Source organism: Danio rerio, chromosome 21, assembly GCF_052040795.2.
Source record: "Danio rerio strain M-AB ecotype USA chromosome 21, GRCz13ab, whole genome shotgun sequence".
NCBI classification, from domain to species: Eukaryota; Metazoa; Chordata; class Actinopteri; order Cypriniformes; family Danionidae; genus Danio; species Danio rerio.
The window spans coordinates 11,280,001-11,294,413 of record NC_141041.1 but is presented as its reverse complement, the minus strand read 5'-3'; the positions used below and the strand labels follow the sequence as shown (position 1 = coordinate 11,294,413).

Below are 14,413 nucleotides of genomic sequence, written 5' to 3'. Positions count from 1 at the left end.
TCTAATATGTTTCTCTGTATCTCCTAAATATGACAGATGTGGTGGGGCAGAAGGGACATTGGCACATTTATTTTTGTTTTGTCCTGTTCTTCATGAGTTTTGGTCCAACAGAAAAAAGCTGAAAGAACATGGGGACGTATCTTAAGACTCTTGGGAATCTAGCATTTTAAGTCTGTAAATCCTCATCTAAATCTAACACTGGCTTTGTAAAAATTTGACTTTTGTCATCTCTTGTTTATATGTTGTTTCAATCATTCTGTACTGTTTTTTTTTTCTTCTCTTTATTGGTATTTCACTATTTTGTTGAATAAATTATAAATGTTACATAAAATATTTTACAAAGTGTTTAAGATCCTGATGTAGTTTTTTGTTTAACTAAACCATATGCATTAAACATAATAATAGTTACATAATATATTAATAAGGTATAGGAAGAAAAAATATATATATATATATTTAAAAAAATGTGATATATACACATATATATATATATATATATATATATATATATATATATATATATATATATATATATATACACACATTAAAATATATATATATATATATATATATATATATATATATATATATATAAAATTATTATTATTTTTTTTTATTTCTTATTTTTTAATAAAGTGAATATGGTAAATACTTAAGCTGTCATGAAATTTTCCAGGTTGACTAATCACAAATTGCAAACATTCATTCATTCATTTATTTATTTTTGGCATATCCATTGGGGAATGAACTGCCAGCCACAACCCAATAATGGGAAACACCCATACACTCTTGCATTCACACACATACACTACAGCCAATTTAGCTTACTCAATTCCCCTAAAGCACATGTCTTTGGACTGTGGGGGAAACCGGAGCACCCAGAGGAAACCTATGGCAACACGGGGAGAACATGCAAACTCCACACAGAAATGCCAACTGACCCAGCCAGGGCTTGAACCAGCGACCTTCTTGCTGTGAGGCAATTGTGCTACCCACTGCGCCATCGTGACACCCAGATTGCAAACATTTGTCATATTTTTTTTCAAAGTTTTCTAATATTTTATGCTTAAATGTGCCCATGAGCTTTATTTTAAGAATGGAACATTAATTTGTACTGCCAGGTTTACCAATTTTATTTATTTATGTTTTTTACACGTTGAAGTTGCAGAGATATTTTGTGTACAGTATGTAAGCACTGTAGGAGTGGCGATTTATGACTCAGTGAAGGAGAAAAAGCTGTTTTTAGATGTTTTCTTTAAAATTAAATCCCAAAATCTCCAAAAAAAACTGTTCAAGGGAACAATTACTTCACGAATTTAAAATCTTGAGTACAAAGAATGTTTATGAGGATATGTTACTCACTGGAAATGCTGTCAGCAGAATTGGCGGCTCGGTTTCGTAGCTCTCGGCTGTTCCCAGCAGTATTTTACCATCAGGATAACCCACGGCGAAAGGTTTCTCAATACTGTACCAGGCCAGACATTGAGGTGCTAAACACAAAAATGGAAACAGGTTTCCACAGTCCATCCAACCACAAAACCAAAGCTCTTGAGCAAGTTTTTAGGTACATACCCTCCTTTCTGTGGCAGTGCATAAGCTCCGTCCGGTCCACCCTCAGGTCTTCAGTGACCTCCAGCCAGCAGAGAGAGCCGTCCAATCGACCCACCAGCAGACTCTCTGGAGGGTTGAGCTGACTGCTGGCTTCCTGGATGAGGAACGGTGTGGACGTTTGGACCCATGAGAGCGCAGTAATCCAGGACGACTGAGCCTCTATATGTGCCTGAGTACCTGCAGAAAAGAAGACCACATACCCAAATGCTTTTAGAGGTAGATACTTTAAGCGTGTTGTCCAGGGCATATTCAGATGCAGGTAATACAATGCTGGTCATTTCTACTCATTACATTACATGTAAAAAAAAAAAAAGCTAGTGAAGGAAATTAGAAATATATTAACTCTAGGTTGAAATACTACAATTGTGAAAATTAATATGGAAATGATTATAAATGAAAGATAAATGGAACAAAATATATCATGTAATTCAGTGGTTCCCAAAGTGGAGAATGGGACCCCCTGGAAGTCACAGGACAATGGCAGGGAATCGCTAGATGAATTCCAAAAGTCAAATACATGTTAATAAACTATAACAATTACCATATTTTATCCATAACCCACAGAAGATAAAAATAATAGTTAATAGTTACATAAAAAACAACAACATGCAAACAAAAACAAATTAATAAATGACTATTAAAAAAATTATAATTTTTTTATTGTGAATATGCTTGTGTTTATATAGGCCTATTGTTGTGTGCACAATGTTTGTATATTTATAACCACCTTATGCTGAGTTCAGACTGAATGATTTTAACCATGACGCCAACAGGTTTTGCGAAATCACAGAAAAATGGCTGAAATCACAGGCAAATCGGTGCTCGTGCACGCGAGTGACAATCACACAGAATGAACTATCAAAGACGTGATCTGAGAGAATCACAGTCGCCGATGCCCGTGAGATATTTGGCATGCTAAATATCTGGAGTTGTTGGCGATTCAAATCATACCGTGTGAAATGAGTTTTGACTAAAAATAACATCAGCGGTCAGCTACAGCCAATAAGAGAGCAGCATCCACTAGTGTGGGTACCTGCAGGCCAGTTGGAGGCTGGGGGAGAAGTTAAAAGCGCTTATTTTCAGTTTATTTGGACCCAAGAAATGGAGGAAAAACTAGTGGAAATTTGGCAGGAGCACCCGTGTCTATTTAACGTGTCATGTGAGCAATATCACAACCGGGTCAAAAAAGAAAAAAAGTTGAGCACAAATTACTAATTTCCTTCAAACCCAGGTGAGCAAATATGTAAATTTTCTACGACACTAAAGGCTTTCTTCTCGTTATGTACTTAATATCAAAATATATACTAAGTGTTTTTGGTTGAGAGACGTAGTTTGGACGGAGTTCTTGGCGATTCTTACTATTTTAAAGTCATACAGTGTGAAACCCCCTGTTGTCGATCCATCTTGCAGTGTAAACAAAGCAGCAACAAAAAACAACCCAGATAGTCATGCAGTGTGAAAACATCTGTGACACGACTACTTTGAAAATCCTGCAGTCTGAACTTGGCATTAGAGGATAGTGGGGGTGGCGAGTCACTGGCATTGTTATTTTGGGGATCGGGGGCTGAAAAGATTGGGAAGCCCTGCTGTATTTAAATTATTACAAATCAAAGTTAACTGAGGCGAGGCAGTGGGTAGCACGTTCGCCTCACAGCAAGAAGGTCGCTGGGTCGCTGATTCGAACCTCGGCTCAGTTGGCGTTTCTGTGTGGAGTTTGCATGTTCCCCCTGCCTTCGCGTGGGTTTCCTCCGGGTGCTCCCCACAGTCCAAAGACATGTGGTACAGGTGAATTCGGTATGCTAAATTGTCAGTAGTGTATGAGAGTGTGTGTGAATGTGTGTGTGTATGTTTCCCAGAGATGGGTTGCGGCTGGAAGGGCATCCGCTGCGTAAAAACTTGCTGGATAAGTTGGCGGTTCATTCCGCTGTGGCGACCCCGGATTAATAAAGGGACTAAGCCAACAAGAAAATGAATGAATGAAAGTTAACTGAAATTTACAAATATAAAATAGCGACTAACTATAAATAACAGGTTTCAAGGATAAAACACTTTAATTCCTTAACAACAAAATAATAAATCAATAAAAATACAACGCGTAAAATAAATTTACTAATAGTATTTAATTTCAACTCTGTTTTTAAATACACAAACATTTAATGAATAATTTCCTCACTCGAATTAAGTTATATGCAGTGTAGTTATTATTTTTTACCGACAACTAAACCTAAAACTACTTGAAAACAAGATGAGAACTGAAATAATTATAATAAAATTTTAAATAAAACCAGTCTTGACAACTATCCAAAATAAGTTTGAATTCATCTAAAAATAAATAACTATAAAAACTATAATACAAAACAACACAGCCATTTCACCCTGTAGCCCAAGACCGGTTAATTACTGAAGCTAAGTAGGGCTGTGCCAGGTCAGTACCTGGATGGGAGACCACATGGGAGAGCTAGGTTGCTGTTGGAAGTGGTGTTAGTGAGGCCAGCAGGAGGCGCACAACCTGTAGTCTGTGTTAGTCCTGATGCCCCAGTATAGTGAAGGGGACACTATATTGTCAGTAAGTGCCGTCTTTTAGATGAGATGTTAAACAGAGAGCCTGACTCTCTTAGTCATTAAAAATCCCATGGCATTTCTCGTAAAGAGTAGGCATGTAACCCTGGTGTCCTGGCCAAATACCGTTCATCTGCCCCTACCCATCATGGCCTCCCAATCATCCCCATCGAATTGGCTCTATCACTGTCTCTCCACTCCACCAACAGCCAGTGTGTTTGGTGATCGCACTGGCGCCGTTGTCCTTTGGCTGCAATCATATCATCCAAGTGGATGCTGCACACTGGTGGTCATGATTGTGAAGCGATTTGGGTGTATGGCCATACATGATAAATGCACCACATCAAATAGTCAAGTCTTCTACTCTTGAAATCAATTATAAAGTACATTAAACCCATCTGATTACACAAAATGCACAGTTACAGTAGTGCTGCATCTGTGTGAGTGTGTATAAGAGATAGCAGGATGCTGATCTGACCATTGACGGTCCAGATGTTGATCAGTTTGTTCTGGAAGGCGGCCAGTAAAGTCCCCCCTGCGCTCCACGAAACAGCAGACAGCAGATGAGACCCCATCAAAGCATCAGAGCTCTGAGCGTCTTCACTGGAGAAACAACACACACAAACACACAGCTGTCAGACAGTCTCCCAGCAGACCTAGAGAATGCTCAGCTCTCTCTGCCTGTCCACAGGAAAGAGCTGGTAAGCAAGCATCCTCACCTGATACTACAGGTGTGTGTGTGCTGCAGTTCTGCTGAGTTTGGTGTTATGTTCCAGAGCCGAACGGTGCCGTCCTGAGAGCCGCTGGCCAACAGACCCTGTTCTGCATTCCAGCTGCAGCTGCTCACCTACAAACACAACACACAATCCCAAAAAAGTCAAGGTATTCAGTGATGCGTTAGACTAGGGGTGTCAAACTCAAAGCCACAGACCAAATCTGGCCCGCCTTATGAGGCCCGCGAGAACATTTGATTTACAACAAATGCAAGTTTAAAGTGCTCCTATTTTGCTCCTTTTTACAAGACGTAAAATAAGTCTTTGCTGTCTCCTGAGCGTGTTTGTTAAGTTTCAGCTCAAAAACACACAAAGTCATTTATTATACCCTGTTGAAAATGTAAATTTTGGGGTAAAAGAAAATTAAAGCAGTTTTGCGCCTGTGCCTTTAAATGCTAATGAGCTTGTTCTCCACATCACAACAGATAAACACTGACAGACACTGAAAGCAACTCAGACACAGATGAAGCAAAGACCCAGTTTCTGATTCAAAAATACCAAGGGTAGACTGAACCAGAAAGTTTCTGAATGGTTATTTGATGTAGTTGTTGAGTTTATTCAGCCTTTCAGCAAATGATCTTGGTCTATTTCTGGCAAATGTGACAAGATACAAAGAAAATATGCCGCTGTATGGAGATCTTTTATGGATCTACAAATAAACATAGTTTCGAGAGTTTACACTTAGCTGAGGATGGGTACAAAGCAAGTTTGGCATGCTGTCCGGGAATGAGCCCTGAGCCTGGGGCTCCCTCCTGTTTGCAGGGCAAGAGAAGAGTTTGAGCTCAGGTAGATCTCGAGAACTTTCGGGGCTGTCACTGAGCAACACAGAGTTTCAGCTCCCTCCAAAGGTTTTCTATTGGATTTAGGCTAGGCCTAGAACCTTGATATGCTACTTATGGACCCACTCCTTGGTTTTCCTGGCTGTGTGCTTTGGGTCATTGTCATTGTTGGAAGACCCAGCCACGACCCATCTTTAATGCTTTGACTGAGGGAAAAAAGTTTTTGCCCAATATCTCACAATACATGGCGAACATACACTGTTCACCCTCTCCTTTACACAGTGCAGTCGTCCAGTCCCCTGTGCAGAAAAACACTCCCAGGGTATGATGCTTCCAGCCCCATGCTTCACTGTAGGTATGGTATTATTGAGATGATACTCATCTTTCTTCTTTCTCCAAACACGGCAAATGGAGTTAAGACCAAAAAGTTCTACTTTGGTCTCATCAGACCACAGGACTTTCTCCCATGACTCCTCTAGATCTTCCAGACGATCCCTGGCAAAATTCATAAAAGCCTTGACATGGGCTGACTTAAGCAGGGGAACTTTACTTGCGATGCATGGTTTTAAACCATGACGTCTTAATGTATTACTAATGGTAGCCTTGGAAACAGTGGTCCCTGCTCTCTACACGCCATTGACCAGCTCCTCTTGTTGGTTCTGGGTTTATTCTTGAACATTCTTAGCATCATTGATACCCCACGAGGAGAGATCTTCTGTGGGGCCCCAGTCTGAGGGACATTGACAGTCATCATTAGCCTCTTCCACTTTCTAACAATTGCTCCAACAGTTGTTCTTTTTTCACCAAGCTGAGTGAAGGTCTACAATTATGTCTCTTGTGTCTTTTGACAGCTCGTTGGTTTTGTTTATGTTGCTGCTTAGACTTTTGACTGATTGTGGGGTGCACAGGTGTCTTTATGACAGCTTTCAACCTCAAACAGGTGCTACTAAATTAGAATCACGAGCAGAAAGTAGCTGGACTATTTAAAAGCAAAATAACAGGTCTTTGAGGGTAAGAAATCTGACTGAAAAGCAAGTGATCAAATGACACAGTAATTTACAAATAAATTGTTAAAAAATCATCCAACGTGATTTCTGGATCTTTATTTATAGATTCCGTCTCTGAAAGTGGATATGCACCAATGGAGATATTGAACAATCACAGGGTGATCGAATACTTATTGACCTCACTGTATATATATATTTTTTTATTATTTTTCATTATTCGTTTATTATTATGTACAATAATTGTGACATAAAATTAAATAGTAAAATATAATCAACAACGAAAATGTAAATAAAAAGGTAAATTAAAACATAAATGAAAAGGTCTTGTGTTAGTCCTACCAAAATAGCAAACACTGAAAATCTCTTTACATTTAGGCTAAAAGACTGCTTTAATTTTTTAATTTAGGCATACTTAGAATATTTGTACTGAATGTTTGTGCTTTCATATTAGTTGTCTTTAACTTCTTCAATTCTATTTTTCAAAAAGAATCCTCTTTGCACTTAAAAAGTTTAGAATAACAATAAATCGTGTTAACAAATTTTAAATGATTAATAAAGGAATTATAATGCTTTGACTTATTGTTTAATCTCATTTACAAGCACAATAGCATATTTAAGGCTGCTGTGTGGGCTATTTCTGTCGGTTCGCATCCCGTCCCTTCGCGCCCCCTGGCGGCTCATTCACAAACTGCGGTCATACACTAAAAACAAAGCGGCTCCTATTTCAAACGGCGGCGGTATATGACGCGGCGGTAATAGTCACTTTGAACTCTCACCTACTGTATATATATATATATATATATATATATATATATATATATATATATATATACACACACACACACACAAAGGAATAATTGTCATTATTAATCATGATTAACATTTTGAGCAAAATAATCGTGATTATAATTTTTTCAGCCCTAATAAAAAACACAGAATTACTAGTACTGTTGCTTGTGCAGATCTGTGCAACATGAAAACACCAAACTACTGACACAACTCAACCACGTGTAGTTCACATAGGTGAAAAGCATTTAAATTCAGAATTCTACTTCGTGTATATTTCTGGAAAAAATCTCAGTACTTCAGTGGAAGTGTTTGTGGGAGTTCAAAAATATTAAAGCCCCATTAATTGTTAGTGTGTCCCTCTTTACCCTGTTCTGATGTCCTTCCAGCTTCCTGACAGGGCACTTGCGCAGATCTCCGGCCATGTCGCTGTAGGTCTGTGGTCTGGCTGTGTTTTCTTTCTCAGAGATGGCCAGCGCCTGCACCAGCTGCTGTGCTGCCCACTGACGGTGTCTGGAGGTCAGTCTGGCTGACAGCACACAGGCCGCAAGCGCATTAGCCAGCTCCAGAGGACCGACCCGAACCCCCGCCTGAGACAGAGAAGGACCTGAGGGTGGGGGACTTCCTCCATCTGTCCAATCACATACAGCGTTAATTAGGACAAATTAATAACAAATCATTCACTGGTACTCCGATGGAGGGCAGGAAGTTATTCTTCTACATAGGAATCACTATCAGAACATTAAAAAATTATGTTTTGTGTTGCTTATAATTTTTTAAATCGGCCAAAATGATAAATGCCCAACAGCTATTGTAGATTTTTTAAAAGTTTATGCTTATAAAGGGGGAAAAGGTGAAGAAACTAGCTTAAAAACAGAAGAAATGGCAGCATATAATAAACATTTATTCAATACATTCATGTGTACAAACTTTTTTTTGAACATGATAATTTGTTTGACAGCACTAATAATAATTATATGGAGGCCTGGCTATGTGTATTATATGTTAATGTGTTATATAAAAATCAAATACAAACACCACCACACTTATATAAAATCCAGGAGAATATAAATAACGTACCCTGCCATATAATTCCTGCAATGAAATCTCCGTCTTGTTTAGCAATATTCCAAGTCTTTACTGGCTTTTCAGCGGAAGAAAGAACCGTAACATCAAGATGTGCAGGAGCTTTAAATGTTTGATGGTAAGTCGACCAAACAAAAAAAAGAAAAGCAAACCTTTCGAGCAAAACTAGACGGTTATTATTGTGGAGCGCTGTTTACCATCCACCAAAAACATATAATAATGATGATAATAGTAGTAATGTAGAGAATGCATCCACACTTTTTCTATGCTTTCATCTGTTTTTTCATGTATATGTATAGAACAGGGGTGGCTAACCCAGTTCTTGGAGAGCCACATCAACCATATCAAACACACCTGCCTGTAATTATCATGAGGTGTTCAGGTCCTAATTAATTGGTTCAGGTGTGTTTAATATGGGTAGCAACTGAAATCTGCAGGAAGGTATCTCTTTAGGAACAGGGTTGGCCACCCCTGGTATAGAAGATATAACACTCTCCACATAGAAAAACTAGAGTAATTTATAATATGGTTTTAAACCATATTATAATAAAGTGTATAATGTATAGTACAGCTCTTTGTTAATGATAAAAAAATGTTTGTAACAAATTAAACGATGAGAGAAAAAGATAGAAAATATTTAAAATTCACAATTTAATTATTTAAAATTGCTCTATAAATCTTGCATAACTGGAAATCTAAACTTTAACAGTTTGAATAGTTACTAAAAATTAAAGGAGGGGTTAAGCTGACAATAAAATTGTGAATCTCTAATCAAACTAAACAAAATATCATATTAAAGAAATGAAATTAAATTAAAGGGGCTGAAGCAAATTCATACCTGTTCTATCAATGCAAGACTACAACTCAATACAGTTTAAAGAGATACATAGGCTACATTATACCAAAAGTAACCTCAATCAAATTTTCCCATGATGTGACAGAATTCAGAGAGAACATATGCTCATACTTTTTGGTTTTGCCCTGAGGTCTCAGAGATTTGGAAGAATATTTTTCATTTTTATTCAAATGTTTTAGGAGAAAACATTAGTCCAGATTTTGAATTAGCCCTGTTTGGACACTCTGACCCTGGTGTTAGCATGGTCACATAATCAGCAAATGTTTCTTTTATGTTTGGAAAGGTGGTGGCTAAAAGAGTGATCTTGATGGATTGGAAGTCTACCACCTACTTTTGATAAATGGCTGACTGAAATGGTTGCTGCACTTAAGCTTGAAAGAATGCATTTTGCTAGAGCAGATGCTTCTAAAAAGTTAGAAAAAACCTGGGGCCTCTTCCTTGCTTATCTTTTTAAGAGTTGAAAGTAGAGCACTTAGGATTCATGGACTATTTTACTCTTACTTTTCTACTCCATTTTTAATGTTTCGAGTTTGATCAAGTAAAACTTAATGATGTACATTATTTACTCTGTATAGTGCATATAGTTTGGATGGACTTGTGCTTGTTTTTTTGTTTTGTTGTATTATTATTATTTTTATTATTAATTTACTTATTTAATTTTTTCTGTATTTTTTCCTTTATCATTTGTATAAAAAGCTTTTTAAGATTGTATAAAAGTTTTTGTTCCGTTTTGTACTGATAAAAACAGTTATAAATAAAATATATATAAAAACACTCAAATAACCTCTGCACAAAGAACTAAATAAATAAATACATAAAGGCATATCTGCAAAAAAATTAATAAATTAAATATTTGTAAATGTCAACTAAATATATTGTTTTTACCCTTTGATTCCACGGATTCGCTTCTCTCCAAGTTGTAACGGTAACGAATGCCTTTTTCCGTCAGGAGCGACACCAGGCTCTGTGTGACCAGGAATGTGGGAGGGGTCAGTTCTCTTGGCTCCTGTAACACCATCCCCTTGAGGGCGGAGCCTTGTCTCGTCCTCTGCTGTGGATCAGCAATAGCACTGATGTTCATGCCAGTAGCTGCTGCCATGAGATCCTGAGTGGCAAGGTGAGACAGCATGATTAAAAGAAGACAGCATGAATAAATGAGCTGAACAGAGAGAATGATGAAGAGCAAAGCAAGGGTAATGAGGTGAGGTGCATTAGCTGAGTTCAGAAAGAGAGGGAGTGTGTGCCTTGATGCTGCAATGTCAATGTAATAAATTAAAGATTGTTAGAGTGTGTGAGGCTCCAGAACAAACACGGAATTCTCTTTAAAACACTAAAATAAAAAGTATTAGAGGCGGCACGGTGGTTCTGTGGTTAGCACTGTCGCCTCGCATCAAGAAGGACACTGATTCGAGTCCCGGCTGGGCCTGTTGGCATTTCTCTTTAGAGTTTGTATGTTCTTCCTGTGTTGGTGTGGGTTTCTTCCAGGTGGTCCGGTTTCCCCCACAGTCCAAAAACTGCACTGTAGGTGAATTGAATAAACTAAATTTACTGTAGTATATGAGTGAGTGTGTGAATGCATGAGTGTGTATGGGTGTTTCCTAGTACTGGATTGCAGCTGGAAGGGCACCCGCTGTGTAAAACATATGCTGGAATATTTGGCGGTTCATTCCACTGTGGCGGCCCCTGATAAATGTCACTAAGCCAAGTGATAATGAATGAATGAAGAAGTATCAGTATTGCCTTTTATCTGTGCCTGCATGATAAAGTGTAAAGAAATTGGCATCGCAATTTTGCAAAAGCTGAGATTGTCATGTACCTCTTGTCAGGGAAAAACTGTTGTGTGATCAGTAGTAAATCAAGCTTAATAAGGCCAAAGGGCGCTCTAGTACAAACATCCAAATATGGCACAAAGAAGAAACCCAGGAAATCCCTATAGCGGTTGCATAATTAACACAATGCTTAACTGCTTTACCAGCAAATATTAATCAGACACCAAATATAAAAGCAGACACTGACCCTGTATAACGTCGTCACCAATGAATAAATCGCCAAAAGACCAACAAAAACATCTGCGAATTGTAGCTCTGACATGGACACGAGGTGTGTGAGTTGTTGCCATCTATAACTGTTACAGGAATATCAAAACAAAACCAACTTAACTCCGCTCCTTTAGTGCCTCTCACAGAGCTTGATCAACGCTGGCATTTCTCCCCTTAGGTTTTTGGTTTTGGACCCCGTCCAAACTTTTAGGATCACGGGTATCAGATTTGCACATTTCATATGCACATCGCTTTGGCTTGTTTTCTACGCTCAAAAGCTTGACAGAGCACCTGCGCTAAGCCACGATTGTTGGGTGGCGGTTTTTGGGTGTGGCTTAGCTAAGGGTCAATTGGCTGGCAATGTCATAGCTTGTCAGTACTACGGCTCTGTGCAGTGAATGCTGCTCCATCTAAAAGAATGTGCTATACATTTAATACTAATCACAGAACTGGCTTTACTGACAAATGTACATAACAATCGCCTTTGATTAATTGTTTGGCTTGTCTTTGGAATTAAATTGACAGCAATCAAACAAAACAACCTTTTAATAGCTATTTACTGTTTGTGACTTCAGTGCAGTTGCTTTAGCAATAATAAAATGTATGCAAATAAATTTCTGGTTGAAAGAATTAAATATTTCTATATTTACAGGGTTCAGAATTGCGATCATTTTGGTCGCATATGCGCCTGAAATTTTATCTTTGCGACCTGAAAGTATATTTGAGAGCATTTGTGCGAGTAAATTTTAAAAAATGTTGCCGTGGGACCAGTTTTCACAGCAAAATCTGCGCCAAAAGTGCATATTTAGGAGACATTCATGCAGAATGCACCTAAAATGCAAAACAAAGCACTTATGTCAACTTGCTGCAGTAAACAAAGCCCAAAATGCTTGCCCCGCCTTCAAGCTCTTCTGATTGGCCCACCACTCTAGCACTGAATGCCAATGGACTGGTTAATATCAGCTGTCAATTACTCAGTCAATGCCTTCAGATAACAACTGCGAAAAGCCCTGAAGATGAGACAATGAAAGTAACACTGAGAGATTTTGTTTTAGAAACCACCTAAAGTTACAAATAATGACACATCTGATCAGTGATCATAGGGTGAATGCACGATTTACAATTTTTAAGAGTAAATTAAATCTATGAAAATGGCTAAAGCCGTTTACTGTGTAAGGCCAGTGGGACGGAGTTTGCAGGTAACGGCGTTTGTCACATCTACACAGTTTAAGAGCAAGAGGATTTAATCCTTCATTTCATTGTCAGGATGCTGTTAGCTGTGCAAGTGGCAGCCTTATGTAAAATACAACATCGCTTACACCATGGCAAAAAGGCATGCATTCACTAAGATTATACTAATATTGCAGCTCATGAAAAGACCGTTAATGCTAGTAAGATGACATATGCAAGTAATACATTATTTGACAATATCAGACAGCACCATGAGAACAGCACAGTTATTTTGGTCAACTAAGTTTCATTCATGTCAAGCAGTGTGTGCAGGGCCAGTGGGCGCATGCATTTTTTTTGTTTGTTAGTTTTGAGTGGTGTTGATTTCAAATGCAATAGTTCTGTTAATATAAAACGTGTAGTAACGTTGTTCATTATTGGTGTGTGCGACCAAATTTTGGCTGTGCGACTAAATTTTAAAGTTAGTAAAGTAAAAATGCAAGTAAAAATGTCAATTTCAAGACCTGATTTATATAGCTAGATTATTATAAAGAATACATATTATGGGAAGTGTTTTAATTTACATCACATACAGCACTTAAATCTGTGTTTAAACCTTATTCTCATTGAAGTGTTTTCCCAGGAGGTAAAAAAATGAGCGAAGAAATTTTAAACATCAACACAATTATTGAAACTTGTTCCATTTTAGTAAGTCTAAACTAGTCTAACTTAGATTTAGTTTAGAGTAGATTTAGTCAATTAAAATCTTGTTAAATGTAGTTGACTAATATTAAAATGATCTAAAATAAGGCTGAAAGGCATTTTAGTTATAAGACTAAGAAGAAAACTAAATCAAAATGTTCAAAACTGACACTAGTATACCTGTGTGCAGATGTCCACCAACTCTCGGTAGGCAGCAGGACTGTGCGACACTAAACTGCCAATGGCTGAGCTGAGGAAGGACAGAAAGGCGGAGCCTGGGCGGTCACTCGCAGAGCCACGCCCCATTCCCTGTTGGTCCATGCCTGTTTGGACACGCCCCCCTGCGGCCAGACACATTAGACGCACCAGGATCCGGATGTCAGCCAAACCCAGAGCCTCCAGACCACTGGACTGATTACACACTGAACTACTGAAACACAGTCACAGAGAGGGGTCAGTCTGTAGATCATATTATACAGTGCACGTTATGTGTATATACATTCATGTACCAAAGTTTGGTCAGGACACATTAAAAATAGTCATAATGCTTACATTATTGCAAAAGATTTTTTTTCAATTTTACAATTTAAATAACTGCATTAATAATTTCTATTTACCAAAAAAAAAGCAATAAATGAATATTAAGATAAAAAAAACATCTAAAAGTAATAATACTTGAAAGATTGAAATCCAAATAAAAATGCAAAATAAAAAACCCTTAATTTAAAAATAAATATTTTATTGAATACACTTTATAAACTAAAAAAAACTCAAAAATAATCTATAGGCTTAGTATATCAGAAGCTCCAAGAGGATCGGCTAAGAATAAAGCTAAGGTCTCTAAACTAAACATTAAAGAAACATTAAATTAAATAGTATTTAAAAAGTATGCTAAACATTATATCTATAATATAATATAAAATAAAAAAATATTTCACATAGGGCAACACAGTGGCTTAGCGGTTAGCACCGTAGCCTCGCAGCAAGTTCACTGGTTCGAGTCCCAGCTGGGTCAGTTGGCATTTGTGTGTGGAGTTCATATGTT

The 14,413-nt window shown here is 37.8% G+C and overlaps 1 protein-coding gene across 21 annotated transcripts in view; it reads right to left on the bottom strand.

The window, feature by feature from the left end:
- LOC567670 (putative E3 ubiquitin-protein ligase HERC1) overlaps positions 1 to 14,413 on the bottom strand; it is a 160,883-nt gene that overhangs the window by 41,261 nt on the left and 105,209 nt on the right. For 13 of the 21 annotated variants that reach the window (XM_087300791.1, XM_087300777.1, XM_087300796.1 and 10 more), the window contains exons 49-55: positions 13,549 to 13,798; positions 10,343 to 10,562; positions 7,884 to 8,146; positions 4,890 to 5,017; positions 4,649 to 4,773; positions 1,573 to 1,788; positions 1,363 to 1,490 (exon numbers count right to left, since the gene is read on the bottom strand). In XM_087300791.1, the coding sequence (XP_087156917.1) occupies positions 1,363 to 1,490; positions 1,573 to 1,788; positions 4,649 to 4,773; positions 4,890 to 5,017; positions 7,884 to 8,146; positions 10,343 to 10,562; positions 13,549 to 13,798 (1,330 nt within the window). The remainder of the gene's footprint in view (positions 1 to 1,362; positions 1,491 to 1,572; positions 1,789 to 4,648; positions 4,774 to 4,889; positions 5,018 to 7,883; positions 8,147 to 10,342; positions 10,563 to 13,548; positions 13,799 to 14,413) is intronic. The other 8 variants (XM_087300793.1, XM_087300780.1, XM_087300785.1 and 5 more) reach the window with 1 other exon arrangement.